The 20,196-nt window shown below is 43.5% G+C and overlaps 1 protein-coding gene across 2 annotated transcripts in view; it reads right to left on the bottom strand.

Moving 5' to 3' along the window:
* SLC15A2 (solute carrier family 15 member 2) overlaps window positions 1–19,382 on the bottom strand; it is a 67,777-nt gene extending 48,395 nt beyond the window's left edge. Inside the window, exon 1 of one of the 2 annotated variants that reach the window (XM_057430327.1) lies at window positions 19,359–19,382. Coding sequence is in view for 1 of the 2 variants with exons in the window: in XM_057430320.1 (XP_057286303.1) it covers window positions 7,188–7,254 (67 nt within the window). In the remaining variant the exon portion in view is untranslated. Of the gene's footprint in view, window positions 1–7,187; window positions 7,323–19,358 lie in introns of those variants that run through there. The other variant, XM_057430320.1, reaches the window with a different exon arrangement.
* Window positions 19,383–20,196: the final 814 nt, after the last annotated feature.

The raw sequence follows: 20,196 nt of genomic DNA, 5'->3' as shown, positions 1-20,196 counted from the left end.
CCCAGGAACATTTTCTCCATGGTAGTATCAGAAACAGGATCTTACATAAGTGCCTTTCAGTGTCAGGTGTCATGGCATTTCACCGAGCAGATATCAGTATCTCCATTTCAGAGATGAGCAAAAACAACCATCCTGATGAAGGCAGACTCCACTGAAGCCTCTTGCATGGCAACCCAGCAGTCTATCCATTAAGCTGCCCTGCCTCTAATATTATCACAGCAAAGAAAAAACAGCTAGTGATTTATTCTGCCACAGGCTCTGAGGAATAGCTCAGCTATTGCAGATGCCACAGCTTGCAGCAGCCTTGAGCCTGGAGAAATGTCAAAGGACAGTCCTATCCAGTGGCTCAGCCATCCGTTGGGTGCATGGCCTTCCTCTCCATACTCACTTCAAACCTCTGGAAAGATACTGCCTTGGTAATTTTCCTTTCTGCACTGAGGCCTCAGCTTGGCTAGTAGCTCCTTCCTAGGGGTGAGTCCCACACAGCTCCTGAGTAAATCACTGCTTTTAATCAGTTCTGGCCTTTCCTTCAGCGAGATGCAGCTGGTAATGACAAAGCAGGAATCTTGTAACTCTCTGTTCCTTAAGGCAGCTCACAGGGACGTCCGACACCAGGAGGGACCTATTGCACAGTGAAGGAGGGGGCACGGCTACAAGATGTGGTAGTAGAACACTGGGGCTCAGTTCTGACTGTGCTACTTCTCGGGCACCTTGAGCACATATTTAAAGTTTCCTTATCTTAAATCCACTGGCCTTAAAATGAAAATCAAGCAGCATTAATCTCTTGTGCATCTAGGGCAAATGGTTTCATTCATTAATCTGGCTACAGGATGAGGAGAATCTGAAAGAAGGCATTAATTTCAGCTTTTCCATTTTTTTCCATGCACCCACAGTAAACAGTCTGCTTTATTCTTTGCTAGCTTTGGTGTCAGGAGACATAACACACTGCACAATTTCAAATCTTTGCCATCACAGAAAGGGTATTCTCACCGTATCCCAGCACACAGCCAATTTTTTAACTACAATTTAAGTTAGATTGCAATTGTGTAATTGGTAGTTCATCAGGGCAAGATGCCAAGGATAGAAAACATGTAAATCCCCAAAATACTTCTGCTCTGATTAAAAAACCCTGCAGATCTAATCCAGAAAGATCTTAGCTCTGTGACAGTGACTTCTCCCAGATGTAAGCACAGGCAAATACAGTATGACCTTCTGCATTCTAGGGACTATCATTTCCACCAAGATGTTAATCAGATCCTTCCCAACCAACTCTCTCCATTGCCATCCCAAGGGCCAGGCTGATCAGGGGCTCATCCAAGATTCATTATCTCTAGTTCCCTGCATTTTCATAACAAGCTTACAGTGCCATCCATTCTTTTCAGCCTCCTTCCTCAGCAACCATGGGGATCAATTTGCTAACACAGTGAGTGCAAGTAGCAATCACCAGCTCCAGCAGGATGTGCAGTCATGTGGATTTTCTCTGATTCGGGTTCCAGAGGAACTGGCACAAAACCAGAGACCTTCTCAGCCTTTTTTTAACATTGGTCTAAGCGTACAGCTTTTGGGTTTCTAGGCACTTTGTAGCACAATACATTTTGTCCTTGCCATTGTATGCCCAGGGCAATCTGGACCTTGTTGCACTTACACTGGAATTCATGGCAAATTCCCTCCAAGTTTAGTGGGAAGAAAGGTTATACCCATATAGGAGGAAGAATTCATCTATGCCTCTTCCTTCTTATGCGAACTCCCCCAACAAGGTCCACTTTTCCATGGGAGCTGGGTGGCATCCAATCCACCCAACATCAGCAGGACCAGGGGTACTCAGCCTTTCCCAGCTGCCAACCTCAGCACATCCTGTGCTCAACATGTCTTTCTCTCAGAAATAATCTCTCCTGTCTCAGTAGCTTAACTGGAGTGCATCTTCTGGCTGTGAACAAATACTGAATCAGGCACTTGCTCTAACCCTCCTCTTCTACCCCCATCCTGTCTCCTTCTTCATGGGATCTTGCATAGGGTTGTGCCCATTGCACAACAGCCAAGTCCTGCATCACACACCTGCAAACATTCTGGATACTTCACTTCTGCAAACAGCAACCCTGAACACAGAAATATTTTTCCCATGGGCACACAGAAAACACCCCTGGTGTTTTCCAGAAGCTATAAAGCAATGCTGATGGTGCAGGGCAGCAGCACAGCACATGCCTAAGCAGCAGGCAACAACATACATTGCTCTTATTGCACCTGAAGGCCCACCAGAGCCTTGCTGGCTTCACCAGAAGCAAAGCCAGTCCCGTGTGTTTTCAATGACTGCAGACACAGGCTGCGAGCTTGAGTCCTACACAACAGCAGGAGGTTTATTGAAGTCAAATTAAGCCACCTTCATGCTTTAGGCTGCTATACTTGCCTCCAATCCTCCTGTTTCCCTAAATTATCTTTAAGCAGTTTCTTGTATCCTTATAGGATACAAACCCTCTGTAGATTTCCAGTATCTTCTTGTGGTGAGCTATCAGCTATCAAGCTGGCCTTTGTTTACATTTATTACTCAGCGGCAGCCAATTGTATCTGTACCTAAGCAAAGCAAAATGCCTAAACCTAGCAGAAGTTTCACTAGTCCCAGGGCTTGCTCTCTTAAATCTACTTCTCTGGAGAGGACATCTGCCCAGCAAACAGAAAAAACTCATCAGCTGCAAGATGGGAATGGTACATGGGGGCTATGAGGAAGCATAGGCACATACTAGCTACAGCAGGGGCTGCTAGATGATGAAGGTGTACCCATTCAGGTCAGTTAACACATCCATTGCAGTGTCATCTGTGGTGGGTGACAAGGTGAGAGAGTACTTCCACCCCAGTTGATGAGCAGAGGTGCTAGGTATATGCTGGTATAAGGTTTTCCATCACCTCTTTCATCTCTTGTGCCCACAGCTGGCAGGACTTTGCTGTTTGGCATTCAGCCTTTAGGTATCTCCAGGTGTTCCTGTCTAGCCCTTCGTAAACAGAGGGGAGCATGTTAGTACTCACTGACAGAGAAATCTATTAGTGCCAATGTTTATTAACTTCAATAAATCCATGCCAAGAGAATGCAATCACCTTTTCCATGACTGTCAGATATGCCTAAGCTACATGAGTAGATCTAACCATCCTTTAAGATGCAGAGGGACACTCGAGGGGTATATATTCAATTGACTTCAAAGAACCTTTGAGTGCTCAGCAACTTGCAAGAGATTTGTTTATAGAAATAATCACTGAGAAGCAAAGTGTACATGGCACTTTTTCTGCATTTCCCATTCAGTTTTACCTCTAACAATAAACCACTGAAGAGACTTAACATGGAATGCCTTAGCATAATGCTCATCTAGAAATATCTTTGCTTTATAAACTCTGATTAATATTCATTCACTCCAACATAAAGACAGCTAAAAATATTGGAGAGAATAAAACTATTTTCAGCATTCCTGACACTTCCCATTATTAACAAACAGCTAATCTTATAATGGTTAAGTCAGAGGAATAATTTCTCTACTAGATATGATTGACTAGACATGAAAGATGGTGTTTCTATTACTTTCTGACTTTATGTCATTTTAAAAGAGGCTTCATCTAATGCAGCCCAGGCTGTGTTTTGAGTTTTAACCTCTCAGATAAGCAAACCCTGTTTCATCAGGTTAATAGATTCTTACTTGATTCAGGAAGGCAGTTTTCCTTAAAGTTATTCTGATCAAGTGCTTGGAGCCCAAATTGTCCAATTGGCTGACTGGCTGCCAGCAATGGCTAAATCTTTCTACTAAGGACCATATTTATTTTCAAAGAGGGAAAACAAGGTTTTATTATTATTATTACAGAACCAATTCTGTTCTGTATTCAGTGACTTTTCAAGTACTAGCTTTTACTGCAGTCACAGAATTAAAGATAAAAGTTAATGCAACCTTCCTCTTACTAGTTTTATTAAATAACAGGAAGAAAAGGAAAATCAGAGAGAGATGGTTTGATGTCCATTGATAACCCCTCAATTAACTGCTACTATGGTGATAGCATGTGATCCTAATCAGCACAGACCCCTTTAAACACAGGCTTACCGAGCTCTGTCTTCCTGAATCAGCCTCCAGATTGAGGACTGTCAGCCCAGTTTGCCACCAGACTGGGAAGAAGTGACAAAGGAGTCCCCACCTTCTAGAAGAAAAGCTCTGAAGGAAAATTAGTGCCTCAAGGATGCTCCCTACAAGTCCCACCTCTAGCATAGCATCTGGCTCCACAAGGACAGTTTGGTGCTATGGCTGCTTGGGAGCACACCCACAGCCCATATAGAGATAGGGGTCATGGTATCCTGTTGCCTTGGTCAACTCAAATCACTCCAAGCAGAAACCCTACCAGCTGTGGGACTGTCCAGACTACCAGAAGAAGCAGCTGGGAGGTCTGACATCTCCTGCAAGACTGGTCTGGCAATTGAGCCAGCGTAAGGACAAGGAGAAAGAGAAATCATTCCAAGGCTGTGCAGAAAACCAGCCACAGAAACAAGAACTAGGCCCACGACTCCTGAAAGATCGTTCAGCCAGTGCTTTTACTTCTCAACACACTCTTTTCACACAGCCTCACAAGCAGGATTGGAAGCCCTTATGTCCCATCATATATTCAATACTGTATTTCCACCTCCAGAAAATTTGACCCCAGGAGCCTCAGCCAGGGTTTGCAGGCCAAGCAAAGTGAGTTATTTAACACAAAAAAATTTCCTTGCCATTTTCTGAGCAGCTGAGCTGTTTTCCTAACAGCTCTGATGAAGTTATTGATGCCTCAAATGAAATGTTCATTCTCAATGGTTTTTATCTACCAGCCCCCAGATTTTTAGGGTTTAGTCAGTCAGAGTATTACATTGTAATACCAAGGCAAGCATCTTTAAAAAGGTGATTATTCTGCAGGAACAACAAAGATGCTGGAGAACACATTAACTCTTTCATTCCTCAGGGCTACAAGGCAATAAGAGGTTGTCAAGCTGCAATATCAGGGAAACCTAGAAGCTTATATTCTTTCTCTCTTTATGATACAAACTAGTCCTTCAAATATGCTTCAGTTGTGCTCATAAGCCAAAAAAAAAAATAAAAGCCAGCAAAGACCCTAGAATTCCTGTCTACTAAGAACTCATAGCATTTGCATTCAAGGATAGCATGCATTGATGGCAGCATAGCAAACACAATCAGGAGTACAACAGGATAAGAAAAAGCAGTTCTTACACATGTTGCAATCATGCTACAACAGCACTGTTGTGCTACTCACAGACCTGAAAAAACAAATACTAGCCCCTGTGCCATGAAGCCAATGCTTCATCATCAAGGAGTATTCAACAAATCCTTCCCCCACAGTAATGCTACCCAGGTAGAGTAGTAGGACATGCTGTCTTTTAAACTGCCTTACATCCTCACCACTCCAGTGCAGCTCAGCTGGGTCCACAGATGTATCTTACTAAATTAATTATCCCATAATCACTTGGTAAAGACCCAAACCTCATTAACTCACACTTTTCCTCATCTCAAATTGAGCTCTTCCTATGCTTGGTATTGAAGATAATTTATCATGTTTTTGAAGTCTCCTTAAAATACAGAAAGGTTTTATCCCTACCTTGAAACAGTCACTCAAATTTTCTGCTTAGCTTAAAGCTGGGATTTGGGTGCACAGGAGAAACCCAGACACACGGGTGGGCATTTCAAAGCAAAGCAAGGGAAAGTCTCGTAAGATTTCCACCATTGTGAAATCTCACAAGATCAATCATTCGTAGCATGTTGAAGAACTCATTTAGAGGCAAAAGCATCTGATAGAATTTGACTTTTTAAGACTTCTGGCCTCCTTTGGATTGGAGAGGGGATATCCAACATAAACTATTCCATGGTGTGCTCCAGGTTTGGAAGTCAGGTGGAAAAGGTGTGTTTGAATCAGAGGCTCCCAAACTAAAGTCAGAAGGTGTGGCTGGGCTCAGGCTCAAGGATTAAAAGTTCCCAAGCTTTCAAAAATCTCTTTGTTTCAGATCCTCTCATATAGTCTTTCACATTTAAAATAGACAGCATGCTTCAGGAGAGGCAGCCTTTTAAAACAGAGCTCTCCTCAAATATCGTCAGAAGGTTGATTGCAGACACCCTTGTGCTCAGAGCAAGAACCACCAGAAATTGTTCAGGCAGGGGATCAATAGAGGAGCATAATTTCAAAAACATGTTACTTGTGGAGACAGCCTCCAGGGACAGACCTCAAACTGTCCCCAAGGTTAAACAATCCCAGAAGAAGCAGGCATCTGTCTCTGTTAATTACTGCTGGGAAACAAGGCAGCAGGAGGAAAATACAAGCTTGATTCTTACGAGGTCTCATCTGCTACACCGGTTTTTAAATCACCAGCATATGGTCCCTGGGCCTGATGGAAAGGCCCATAAAATGGGTGAATGGACCATAAGCAAAATTCACCCTCGTCCAGTTTCCAGTGTTTGGGAATAGCTGACTCCAGCTGCTTTGGAGAGAACTGCAAAGAGGCTCCCCAGATATCAGATAAGCTGCTCCAGTGGGTTTCTCATTGCCTTTATTGAGTGTTGGGTCAGAACCCCATTCACAGAAGTGTCTGTGATTAGCTAGTTCTGCCCAAGGGCTTATTCACAGTTAATCCAAACCAAGTTCATTCATGAAACTGGCTGGAAATCTCATCAGAACAGGCTTTGCAGAGAGATTTCTGTCACTTTTCCTTCCAGCACTGGCTGAAAATAGACCAAAAAGAGACTCCAGCCTCCTCCAAGTTATTTTGCCAGATCTGGAGATGGGTGATTAATTAATTGAGCTTGCTCAATTTCTGACTTTTGCTTTTTACTCTTATAAACAAAGATGGTTTATTTGGTTTATCAGAACTATTTGTCAGGTAGTTTCTGCAAACAATTTCAGGTACTTTGGCAGCATTAGTGATCTGCAATATGTGGAGGCACAACAGGACACACAGGCTACACTGTACACTTCAGTTTCTCACCTGGATGAGCACACACCTTAGAAAGAGGTTCACAGAGCAGGTTGCACAGCTCTCATTGTGAAGCTCTTTCATGGATATTCTGGACAATTGCTTCAAATCAGCCCACTCCCTCAAACATTCCTCATACAATATCTGTTTGCTCGAGCACTCCTAGCCAGGGAATGCGGAAAGAACAGGAACACAACCAAAGCACATTACTCACGGAAATATCTGCAGTAAGTCCCAATGGATCGTGTCAGTGGAGTGTCCCCAGACGGACAGACTTCCATGGGGGAAAAAGTGAAGTGGGTCAATACAAAATAAGAGAGCACTATCAAATGTTTAAATTTCAGAACGTGTCTTGAGATGAATGCAGGGAATGAATATAATGTTATTTCTTCTTTTACCCACAGCAGCACTTATATACCACAGTGACATACAGAGAATGAATGGCGAAACAAACTCTCAGCCTCGGAATAACGTTGTTCTGTTTGTGTCCCCAAAGACTCTCAGTTAATCCTTGTCTGTGGGTTTGGCCAGAGAAATGTACTGGTGAGCCTTCTGTCTCCGATTTCTGTATGCAAACTTACTCCTTCTTGAGGATTCATTAACTCTTTAATTCACCATTCATGCATTTCAGGGTAGTCTTTTGTATTTTCTGTACCACTCAGTACACTTGTAAGTGCAGAGCTATTGGTGAGGTCTCTTTCCAACTTACACGAGTTCCAGAGCAGGACTCCTCTGCTCTGAAGCAGCTGATCCTACAGGGAGGACAGACAGCTAAATGAGGAATCATGTTGGAGCTAGCTTGGTCAGATCTGGTCTCTCTCAGCCCTACAGCTTCCTCCTTTTTTCACATCCCCTGTTGGGGAATGGAAAACAACTTATAGGATTTGTTTGCATTAAGCCAACTTACCAAAAATTATCAGCAATCAGAATTGATGCCATACGTTTTCAAGAGTTAGTATTCAGTTTAATGCCTAAAATTAGATTTGGGCTTTGGTGTATGGCAAGCAGGAAGGAAACCCACTGTACTGACTAATCAGCTTCTCCAAAAAGCCAGTCCTCCTGTGAGTGCTGAACACTCCTTCAGGCCCCCACTTTCTACACATGCAAGAATCACTTTGCCATTCAAGGGCAACTTGCAGTGAAATAGGAGAAGCAGGCAGGTACAGTTGTATTCCTAAGGCAAAATAACCTGGGTTCTTTAATTGCCCAGGAGAGAAAAGTTTTCACTTTCTTCAGCCTTGACTTCATAATCCATTGTAAAACTGCAGTGCATCACACAAGTAGCTCAAGGGCACCAGAATCTCCCTCCCAGTTCAGGCACAGAGCTCCAGACAATGCAATCATTTCAGCCCAAACATTCAGGTTGCTAAAACACCTGCAGCATGTTAGTTGTTAAATAAGGCTGATTGATGAGCAGTCTACTGATCATTTTAGAACAGATAACTAGACATTCAAGATGTTTGTGACAGAATAATTCAGAGCATAAGAAGGTAAAATGCCATTGCATCCTTTGAGATTAAGAGCCTGGTTCTCTTCTCATCTATGCTCTGCCTTGTCTGGGGTGCTAAACCTGTTGTAAAATGGTTTGATAGGAATCTCCTCCTTGGTGTTGGCAGGAGTGAAGACATCTGGGTCCACAGATCTCAGTCCCACCTGGATGCTCAGGAAACCCACCTCATTCCCGCAGTGAGGACCCTGCAAATCCTTGGGGTCTGGGAGACTGCAGGCTCCCCAGCATGGAGGCAGGAGCCTGAAAGCCTCACAACAAGCTTTCAGTTCCCACTGCTGCTCCTGGCTGGGAATCCCAGACTTCTGGGCTCTTCTACACACCTACATAGCCCTGAGTCTCTCAAGGCATGTGAACTGCCCTTCAGACCCCAGTAACTAGCATCAAAGCTGCATACACTGGGTCATGGATATAGAGCCCTTCTCAGGACAGCAGAGAGAGAAAATGAGGTATGTAAAGGCAGACTTTCAGGCACTGATGACTGTGAGGTCACGAACGAGAGGAAAAAAGAAGCAATACAACATGAGGGGAGCTCAATTTGCAATAAAAATCATGGGCAGAGATATATAAAGCTTTATAAAATATAAATTCTGCCTCAGAATTCATGCATGGGAAGAAATCTGTCAAGGCAAACATGCCTCAAGCAAACACCACCTGGGAAATGCTGAGGGAGTTCTACTGCCCAGTCACCTCAGCATATGAATACATCAGGTCAGTGAAAACAGGGCTGGAGAACACTTCAGTTTATGAAAAAGTCAAGACTATTTCCAACCAGCTGCACTTTATGTGGAGCAGCCCCAGCTCATCACATCTGTCTGCCCCTAATGCTCCATCCCTATGGGATTTCAGAACAGCTACTTGGACTAGAGGCAGTAAAAACAAATACATTTGTGGTTTTCAAAAGGGCTGTGTAGGAAACTTGTAATGTGTAAGTCCAGAATAAACAGGAGACTGTAGAAAAAACTGTCTGGTGGTTGCCACACTGAAATAAACCCTGGGGACAAAGAAATCACATACGGCAACCAAGGAAGGAAGAAATTATCTTAGTTGAGACTGAAAAGAGACCTTGCTGAGACACTGCAGTGGGAATGAGCGTAAGGGATCTAGCTACAAGTTTGTGTGGTGAGAATGAGGCTGAGGACATTGTCTCTTGACATGGTTGGAGATAGCACTGCTGCCAAATGCTCTCACATTTTTCTGTTGTACCCGCAACAAGAGAGACAAGCAGGAAGCAGTTCATCCAGTCTGTCCCCACACCAGTGAAGAAACAGGGATTCAGTGCAGAAAGTTGACACCTAGGCACAAACACCTTCCTCAAGCCCCTCATGTCACCAGGGTGGAAGATGAAACATTGCTAATGAAAACAGAATGTTTTGGTTTCAAAATGATCACAGGGAGTCAACAGCTGCTCGAACAAACAGCCTATTTCATGAGAATCTAGCAAGGGAATAATTTAATGGAGCTCAGATAAAAGGTAGTCACCTGGAACTCAGATTTAGAAATAATTGCTTTTTTTTTTTTTTCTCTAAATTACTGGTTTGGAGGTTAAGCAAGGAATATTCATCTGACTGCACTTTTCTTGCACACTTTCCCTGATCTGTGCAATAATGAACTTTAAACCGTGCAGGGAAATGCTTTCATTCCCTCCCCACAACTCACAAGGAGAAAGTTCTTTATTAAAAACTAATGATTGATTTTCTTTTTCAAAATTAGCACTTGTAAATTCGGGGGCAAATTCAACCTTGCAATAAATAGGAGCAATTCCCTTTGCACTGATTAGGGGCTCCTCCTTCTTGAAAAATCCCAAGGGCCTCTTAAATTGACTGTCTTGATTAAAGATGGGTTTAGCTTTAATTGAGTAATTGGTGTGGTTTGTTATCATTGGTTACAGCAGAGATTTCCTCTCCTTGTATCTTGGCCAGACAGGGCTGCTTTCTTCATCTGATGAACTTTCTTCATCTCAGTTCAACCTTCTTTAGGCTGAGCTTTTCAAACTATTACATACGAATATGTATACATCCAGGTATTTTAATATGCCAGCATTGGAGCAGGCATCATGCCGCCCAGTGGCAGGTCACACACCAGGCTGAAGTTGTGGCATGGCATATGTGGCTGTGGAAGACAAGAGGAGCACACAGGACTAGATCCACACATATAACGCCACTGATTTCAGTGGGTTGTCACCAATAAGGCAATTCTGTGTTCTAGGGACACAGAGCTGGAGCAAAGTCTAGTTAAAACCCAGCACATGCTGTAAGAAGTGAATAGATTTACTGTGGTGCTAAGCTGTTAGGTGGCTCGGACTATGGTGTCCAACATTATTAGTCATGTAGCTACAAGACCTAGTATGAGGGGAGACTTACCTGAGGGTAAAACTCAAGAACACACATTTTCTTAAAGCCCTTTATAGAGAATTGGAATCAACTGCCAGTGAATGAATAGTTAATGTCTTTGCTTGCTATAAAACATGTGGATGCACATCTCAGTCTGGTGTCTCATTATCAAATGAGACACTGCTTTATGAGGCTTCTTACTGCGATTTCCAGACTAAAACCAAACACAGAATTAACCAGCATTTAAAAATTAGCTAAAAACTAGGAAAAACTAGTTCTGGGGTTAATCTTATGTCCAGTGGTAAACTTCTTGCTACCATTTAGCATTTGAGAGTGAAATTCCCCAAATTTGCAGCTCCACAAAAGCTCTTTTAATTGAATCAAGCAGATTTACCAACTGGTGGAAAAATGGGGTCTTTTAGAGGCAAGGAATTGAGAAGATAGTCTTTATGTAAGAAATGAGAGAGAGAATAATGTTTCAAAATTACTCAAACATGTAATTTCAAATATTTTAGTTGTTATAGTTTAAAAAAGCTGCAAACACGTAGCAAAAGCTCACAATTAGAACATGTAAAAAATATTTTCACTGACTTGAAGCCCTGTTTTTCATGTTTTCATAATTTCAAAATGCAGGCAGCATGTTCTACTTCAGGACAGGAAGATTCCTAAACCTCAGACATGCTAAATCTCAGATACCATGCACATCTCTGACTCTGTAAGACCATTACATTCCCAGATCTTCTAGAGCTGAAGAAAACTGCATTGCCAGTGCACTCTTCTGCAGCTTCTCCACCTTGCTGGTGGTGTGCTGGCACAGACAAAGCACATGCAATGAGGCAGGTTATTGCCAATGAATGGCAATACAGGTTTACAATTCCTCGCTGCTTCTTTAGTAAACATGGCTCATTTACCAGCCAGCAAAGGAGGACAAGCTCTGGGGTTGAGTTTGCTGTTAGGGAAGAGCAGAGAGAAAAGAATGGTTATGTGTCACCCACATGGGCCACATTTGCCCCATCTATCCATGCTATCCAGCCCTCCCTTACTGGGCAGACTCTCAGATACCTCAGCTACATGCTGGTTGCCAGAACAAACTTCTCCATGGGGAGGGCACTCACCCCTGAAACTGAAGCTACGGGCACCAAGAAAATGCATATGTGACAGATATTATAACTGTGCCAGACATGGTGGATTCAGGTGATTTACATGAGGAAGGAGCCCAGCTCATTCTAGCTCGAAAGCAACCACATCAGGGGAGAGCCATTGCTTACAGTGACTAAATCCTGTTCTATAGTCATGTTATTGGAGTACTCAGCCCCTCACTCTTTACAACAGATCCCAGTGGTGCAGAGATATGCCAGATGATGGTTAGCCCCTTTTATGCAGAACAGATGACTCCGGCCATGCCAATGAAAGCTGTATCTGCTTTGTAAATCTCTGGCAGCTTGTATTGATGTGTAACAAGCAAAGGCCAGCCCAATGGCAAGATGGCCAAACACAGCTTAGACAGCAGTTAGAAGCTCATTCTTCTCCATCAGAGGCTGGGTGGATGGCCTGGAAAGGGACAACTCTGCATCACTTAACATCTTGCTGTAGTGTAAGTCACAAAGTGGTTTCTTCAGCAAAAGACTCATTGAAAGTTACAGGTTCCCTGCCCACTCACAGGTTAATGAAAGAGCTTTGGGACCACAGGCTTGCACAGCTGTATCTAGCTAGTGAAAACAGACTATGCATGTGGTACCTTCTGCTTTACCATATTACCATGCCCCATCCTGGCAGGAACAAGGAGGAATGAGAGTAATTTGAGTTGCGATGAACCAAAGTGAGCCAGAAATGGGAAGGCAAAGAAAGCCAAAACCAAAACAATGGACTGCCTTACTCAGAGCACCAGAGCCAAGCACCTGCCCCAGAGGATACGATAACAAAAGGTCACTGCTAGCTCTGGAACTATTGTTCCTGAAATAAATGTTCTTTGGCTTCAGGGCACACAACAGAAGCTCACTTCATTGAACTTCCTGCTTTCAGTATGCTGTTGGAGAGTGCTTGTTCCCCAAGTCATTCCAGAACCATGGGGATGGGCTCTCTCTATCAGCTAACAGATGGATTTGTTTCTCTGCTCTTCAGTGTGTGGAAGGCCACACACAGACTCCCCATCCCTTATCTTTTCCATCAGCTGTGGAAGTCTCTCTCTAGCCTTGAAGGGTAAGGTAATCAGCTCTGAATTTCCTCGCTGGTACCAAAATACAATTGCAATGCCATTCATCAGCTCTCCAGCTACTGATTCCATTTGAATTCCCAAGGAAAAAGCAAGGAGATATCAAAGCCAGCCCCATCTGTCACTGGTGGCAGAAAAGATGACTTAAGAGTCCCTTAACTCTCTCCCTTAAGAGTCCTTACCTCTCCAGCACAAAGCAAGGCAGGATGCTATACACAACCTACCACTGCTAAATGAACAAAATTGACTAAGCAACTCAAGAAGCTACAGCCTACTCCTGCCCAGGGAAATATGTTATTCTCCAAATTGATCAGGCCCAAGAAACCAGGACGTGACTCAAGCCCACCCCTGTTGCTTGCAAAGGAGGCTGTTTCTACCATAGAATCTGAACTTGCACTGATAATAAGTGCTTTCATGAGGAATCTTCCAGACTGGTGAACGTACAAGGCTTACCATTCAAACTGCCTGGAAGGTCATCACAGTCATCTCTTGATACACTGGTATGGCCCTTCAGGCAAGGAGCAGTCAACCTAAGCTGACTTATTGCCACCTTGCTACTGATAAAAAAAAAGTAAAAAGGATAGGAGATAAAAAGACCAACTACAACGTAATGCATGTCACTGCCTTCAGTTATACTGCACAGAATAGGTTACCATTTCTCTCCTTTTGCTTGAAAATTGCATTGATAGCACTTTGCAACCAACTTTCATGAGCATTTACAAAACAGCAATCATATAGGAGGATAGTTTGAAAGATAAGAGACAAGAAGACAGAGGGCAGTGACTCCTATTTGAGAAGGGTCAGCCTCAGGTCCTCAGCATTTTGTGCTATGCAGCCATGCACACAGAACAGCTGTTTCTAGTCAGGTGGGAGCAGTACATTGTATATGCATTCAAACTCATTCAAGGGCAGTCTTGTTTTGGAAGAGGATGGCAAGGGACCATCCGGACACTAAAGGAGAAGAAAAGCTAATAATTAACCTATCTGTCTAGATGTTCAGCTGAACAGATTCTCCTTGGAGCCAACAGGAATTGCACTACTGATGTAAGCGGTGATCCTCAAATCAATCACAAGCATGTATCCGTCTAGAGTTTCCACAGAGAGGTATGATGGTTATCCTGTAACTGACTCAGACTCCACTGGCTGAACCTAGAAAACAGGAAAAACAAAAGCTCCCCCCCTTGGAAGAGATGCAAGTATGACCTGCCACCACATTGCTTGTCTGAGCCAGAGCAGCCTGGGAATAGAGTTGTGTGGAGCAACAAACTTTCCATGCCTTGAGCACTTGTGACACTTAGCCCAGCCACAGCTCAGTGATTTCTTCCAACTTTCTAAAGCAACATTATCAAGAGAATGGGAAAATAAAACTGGCTGCCCCACGGTTGTGGTACTGCTCAAGAGCATCAAAGTTAAAGCTTTCCAGAGTTCCTCTTTGTGTTTGTCATTGTATCACGCAAAGGTACAAAGCCACTTTCCTGGTCTCCCTCACTGCTCCTACATCTGGTCACAGCCTTCGGAAGCCTAGGACTGAGGAGTGAGAACAAGGCACAGCTGCAGGTGCCCTGTATGTCACAGAAGCAAATCCTCCAGCCTCATGCAAGATGATTCCTTCTTCCAACACCATTCACCCACCGGCTGTGCCTCATACCACAGAATTTTTCCCCACCATTCTCCCTCTCCCCTCCCAAATTCCCTAACATACATCTATACAGAAAACATCCCATCACACTTCAAACACCCCCAACCACGCTGCCTGACTGCCAGCCCCAGCATAGCAGGGCTGCCCATTTGCAGAGCTCAGCACTCGAATCCATTGACCTTTTACACACCATACAGTATTGCCTATTTTAAGTAATTTTCTAGAAGCTCAGTTCATTCTTGTGCTTGCCTAAGGAAATATAAAAATTTACACCTATTATAAAATTATGAATAAAAGCTGATTGCAGAAGGTAAAGACAATAATGTACCTATAATACTAACTAGCACTCCATTTCTCTTTAAAGAAAGAGTACCCTGATCATCAACAGGGTGTTGATTTAGATTGCTGCTAAAATTACCACTGTAAAAGTAAACCCACTTTTATTGCGTTAGTACAGACAATAGTTATATACCGTTTAAACTTTCATGCTTGCTACTGGTGGTGATCAATCTCCTAATTATTAAGCCAAAGGGTTCTGTGGCAGGACATAATATTCAGTGCACTTAGGATATTTTTGGAAGAGATTAAAATTTACAAAAATAAAAATCAACAAAACATTTTTACAATAAAAATCAGCAAAGTTGTTAACAGAATCAGGTAGAGAGCTTGTGCTGTTCTCAGATGAAGCTGTTTGAGAAAGCAAAGAGAGGGCAATGCTCTAGGATTTAAAAGATTCACATTAACTTTCCAGTTCTGTACAGACTTCTAATGTGACTGAAGCTACTCCTTTGGAGAATGTTTTTGTACTGATATTGTGCAATTTGACCAAATATAACAGAGAGAGAAAGAACTACATTCCCTGCTAAAAGACAGTCACCTTCAGTGGTAGCCATATGCATTTTGATTACTCTTTACGCAGTTCTCTGATAACCTGATACTTGAGATGCAAGACACAAGTTTTCTTTGGCAGTGATGATGCCTTCCTCACACTTATGCATGTCTAATTTCAATTCTGTAATGGGTGATCAGTAACAACAAAGAAGTAGTTCACATGTGGATGCACAGAAGGAAGATGTTTGTGTGCTGTATAAACACTATCCCAAGAAATAAAACAGGAAGGAAACATTTTATGTGAACAAGCAAATAGTTATTTAGGTCTCCCAGGGTCCAGGTGCCATCACTTCCTTATAAGTGGAGAACACTGAAAATGTATCTAAATGCATTCCTTCTTTGGTTTCAGCACACTCAGTATCAATTCACCCTTCGCTCAGTGTTCAAACTCCTCAGCAAGGACAGCAAGATTCTCTGTGGTCATTGTGAACACTGAGACTTTGGGACTGTTTCTCATTCCACTAAGATGAGTGTGCTGGGCTATGGGCTTTTCAGCCCCACACAATTCACAGGCAGCTCCCCTCCAGGGCTATCCCATAGGTCAACAAGGGGCATGTGTTGGCAGCAGGGCTATAGGGCAACCTGAGAAAATACCAGTTCAAATCACTTTTATGAGTCATTTACAGAAAACACATTTGCAGATGAAAAGCACATTTAGCTGAAGAGCATTTCATCAGTCAAAGTCACTTGAATGCACTGATGGGGAGAGCTTTGGAGAACACTGAGGATCCAGTTCTGCTCAGTATAGCTTCGTTATGAGATTTGCATAGACTGCTTTCCAGTTGGGCAATGTAGCCATTTAGGAGCATTAGTTTGACTGACAGATAACCCTGCTGGTGTAGGCTGAGTGGGAAGGCTGCGTGCTTGGAATAGGCATTGCAGAGACTGTCCATCAGACTGCCATTAAGGACCAATTAGACTGAATCTAAGAGAACTCATTGGCTAGAACATTTTTTTTAAAAATGAGATCATGCAGATTTAATGTCTGATCAGAGAGATCAGTAACAGACCCACCAACTGACAGGCTAGATGAAGGAGAGTAAATCCTCCAATTCAGCCTATTTCCATGCATGGGAGATGGCACACAAGAAGATAATCAGGTTGTTAAGGTATCAAAGCAGGACCTTAGTTTCAATTCTCAGCTGTGTCTCATCTTCTTATCATGATCTTGGGCAAATTACTTGACCTCCCACAGCTTCAGTGCCTCAACTTTGAAATGGGGAAGATTCTGCTGCCTTGATTACTTGCCTGTTAAATAACTTCAGTGATAATCTGATGGAGTGGGAGGAAAGGAATGGGAATGTTGTACAGTAGCTAACACATGCTTTCTGTGGCTGTTGTGAGGGAGGAAGCTGCATCCTTTGTGTACCATTGTAAACACACTAATAGTCACCAGAAATTTTTCACTCCATCTCTATGGTTCAAGAGCGGTATTATCATTCCCAGGCCAGAGAAATGAGCAGGACAGATTGAATTCCTCATGACTTCACCGAAGGACTTCAGATGGGACATTGGCTGTCTGAGGGTTAAAGGTTTTCAGCAGTCCTTCGAAGGCATTAGCATTGCCTGTGGAGTCTTCAGCCCAAACAAAAGAGCAAAGACCTTCCAGGTCACTTGGGACTAAGAGCAAAAGAAATCTTCCTTTGAATTGAGGAAATCTTTAAAGACAGGACTTCAGACCTCCAGTGATAAAGGAAATAAAAAGCATCTGCAGTGACAGCTCCAGTTAGGAGTAAAGAAGTACAAAGGGCTTTGAAAAACAACAAGCCTTTCATCTTCAATAGCAAATTCAATGGCTCTGCACTAGCTGCTCTGTAAACAGTATAGGAAGGGAAAGCAAATCATTGGCACCAAATGCATTAAACATGGCATTGTCTTCAGATGATATATTTTGTAAACTCCCTACTTACAAGTTATGTTGTTTCTTAAATCTAAAGGATTATCTGCTGTATAGCAGCAGAGTCATTCTTCTGGGCAGCTTCATTACCCATGTTTTTTGCTAAGTTTCCCATAATGCAGGCAGGCAGATTGGTTAACAGCATCAAATGGGGTTGTCAGGTGACTTGGGTTCATTTCCTGTCTCTGCTCTACATTTTCTGAGGGACCTTCAGCAAATCACTTCATCTTTGGGACAAGTTTTCACCTGGAAAAGGAAAGGAGCTATTCTTTTGTTTCAAAGCCGCCAGCCCTTTATAACAACCATTTGCAACCTTTTACTGACTACAGAGCTGTAAGAACTTTTTTTAGAAGACAGGTAGGTGCTGCTTAGCAAACTAAAACCTGCTGATAACAGAGTGACTTTCTCAGCTCTGGACCACACAGGAAGAGTCCAGAAGCATCCAAAAATAAGCACATCACAGGCTGAATTTACTCCAAAGTGTAAGCTCTTAAACACCAAGTAAGGAAAACTTCACCCTAGATTTGATGTGATTTAGCTTAACTCAGTCATCTCATGCAAATATAAGACATAATATGCAAAGGGTTAAAATAAAGCACTGAGAATCTCCCTATGGTATTTTGGGTGCTGAAACAGTTGAACACACCCATCATCTATATACATGTATGGGGAGGGATTACATCCTCTGAGCAACTTGGTTCTTTTGATCTATTAACTCTGAGGTGACATTTTCTCTGATTTCCAATTTTGTTTCTGCTATGAAAACTATGTTAGAAATAAAGAATAAGCACAGTCAAACACATCCAATCATCATTTCTAATGCCTGTGATAAGGCACAGCAACACCCCCACCTTTACATTTTCTCCTCAGGCAGAAATGTATTGGGATTCTGGTCACTTGAACTTCCTAAACCTCATTTTGCTAAAAGAAGAATAAGAATGCCAGACATTTCCAGAGTGCACCAAGGCTTAACGGTAACATGATATATCTAATGCATTTGTACTGCTTAAAAACTACTACAGGCTCTTTAAGTAGCTGCCTGCCTTTGCAGAGAAGCAGCTGAAGAGTGTTCCTGCAACCCATTTCCCTTAGTTCATTCTGCTGAGGGTAACTCAGAGTCACAACCAACAGTGAACAAATCCCATGGAACACCTCACACTCACTGCTGCTGAGCCCTAGGAAGCTCCATTGCATAGATCACAGCCTCTTCTCACATGGCATGTGACAGACCCATAAAAAGCATCTGACACTGCTTAGTGGGGATGTTTGTGACTTGCATCTGCCCCTCAGTCCTTGCCAAGCTGTCATCCAAAGATTTTCTCAACAGCAAGCATTAGCCAGCTCCTCCACTTCTGACTAACTGCCTGTTGCTAGGACAGATGCTTTCCCCTCCATCAAGCATGGATAGGTGGCATCTCAGCCACTGCCCTGAGAAGAGCACAGCTGCCTCACTGTGCTAAAATAGGCACTTTAATTTGTTCTCTGCACTTTGACCAGTGAAATAGCATATAGGCTTCTGCTCCTTTCTTTAATTTGCTGCAAAGCAGCCCCAGGGTTTCAGGAAACAACATTTGGTGATTGCACTTGTAATAATCCTGAACACACATCCAGCTGGTATCTACACTCTGACTATGCATTCCAGTATGGGGAACAGCAACACTACATCCCATATGCCCTCAGGTCTGCATCTCATGTCTTCAGAGCAGGTAGCGCTGCTGGCTGAACCCTAGGTGCTGCACTGCAGAGAATTTCTGCTGGCAGAGTGTTTTAGCAGCTCAGTTGCTACTAAATATCTAGGAGGCAGGGGAAGGCTTTGCTCCCACTCGGTACAGCCTTAAAAATCTTTTTCTCTCAAAATTGATTCAGGAAGCAAGTATAGCCTGTGGAAGGCCAGTGTTTTACCTACCCTTCTGTAGTGGGTCCTTATGACTCAACTTGAAGAGCTTCCTTTAGCCAGAGGCATGACACCTTCAAATGGGGACCACAGACTGGCTGGGACAGAACTAGGTTTAAAAAGCTCTTGGTGCTGCCGGGACCTGGTGGGACGTACCTTCTTGTTTTAAGGAAACAGCATGAAGAGGTGTTATCATGTGGCTAGAGCCAGCCACTAGTTCAGTGGCAAAGGCAAGTACCCTTCTGCCTTAGCCTCAAAACCAACCTCCTCTTAACTCTTCAGGAACAGCAGCCCCGCAGGCAGGGACAGCCAGAATGACACAAACATCCTTTCCCCACCTCCTCCCTTCCCTTCGTAGATCAGCATTATTATCCTGTTATAAAAAAGGGGAAACTGAGGCACAGAGCAAGGTGGCAACTTGCCCATGGCTGCTTAGGGAATCACAGATATTCAGGAGGTTACTTGAGCTGCCAGTCTGTGTGCAGTGTCTGCCTACAGCAGCTTCAGAAAGCCAAGCTCTGTGGCTGGAACGATGCTTTTTTGGGTACCTACATGAGGCCTGAAGAAAACCAGGGCCACCAGACCCTGATCTGCAGCAGGGGTAAGGACCCCAGGGACAGTCAGCAGGAGCAGGCTCACTCCCCATTGCCTTGGAGGCCCCTTGCCTCAGCCAGGCTGAAGAGTGGGAGGTCTCTCCCCTGCTCCCCCAGCCCAGCCTGCTTCTCTCCACAGCACAGCTGACCCCATTTCAAGCTGCTGACACTTTTGCTCAGGGCGTTTCAGAGCTTCGTTATGTGTGAATGCCTTTTTGTGTAGCGCCATTGGCACCAGCACAGCCTGTTCCCAGCCT

This window comes from Pezoporus wallicus, unplaced genomic scaffold (assembly GCF_028554395.1).
Source record: "Pezoporus wallicus isolate ANWC-B61680 ecotype Strahan unplaced genomic scaffold, APGP_CSIRO_Pwel_v1 contig_5261, whole genome shotgun sequence".
Lineage (NCBI taxonomy): Eukaryota > Metazoa > Chordata > Aves > Psittaciformes > Psittacidae > Pezoporus > Pezoporus wallicus.
The sequence above is the reverse complement of the archived record's forward strand: the minus strand, read 5'-3'. Positions and strand labels throughout refer to the sequence as shown.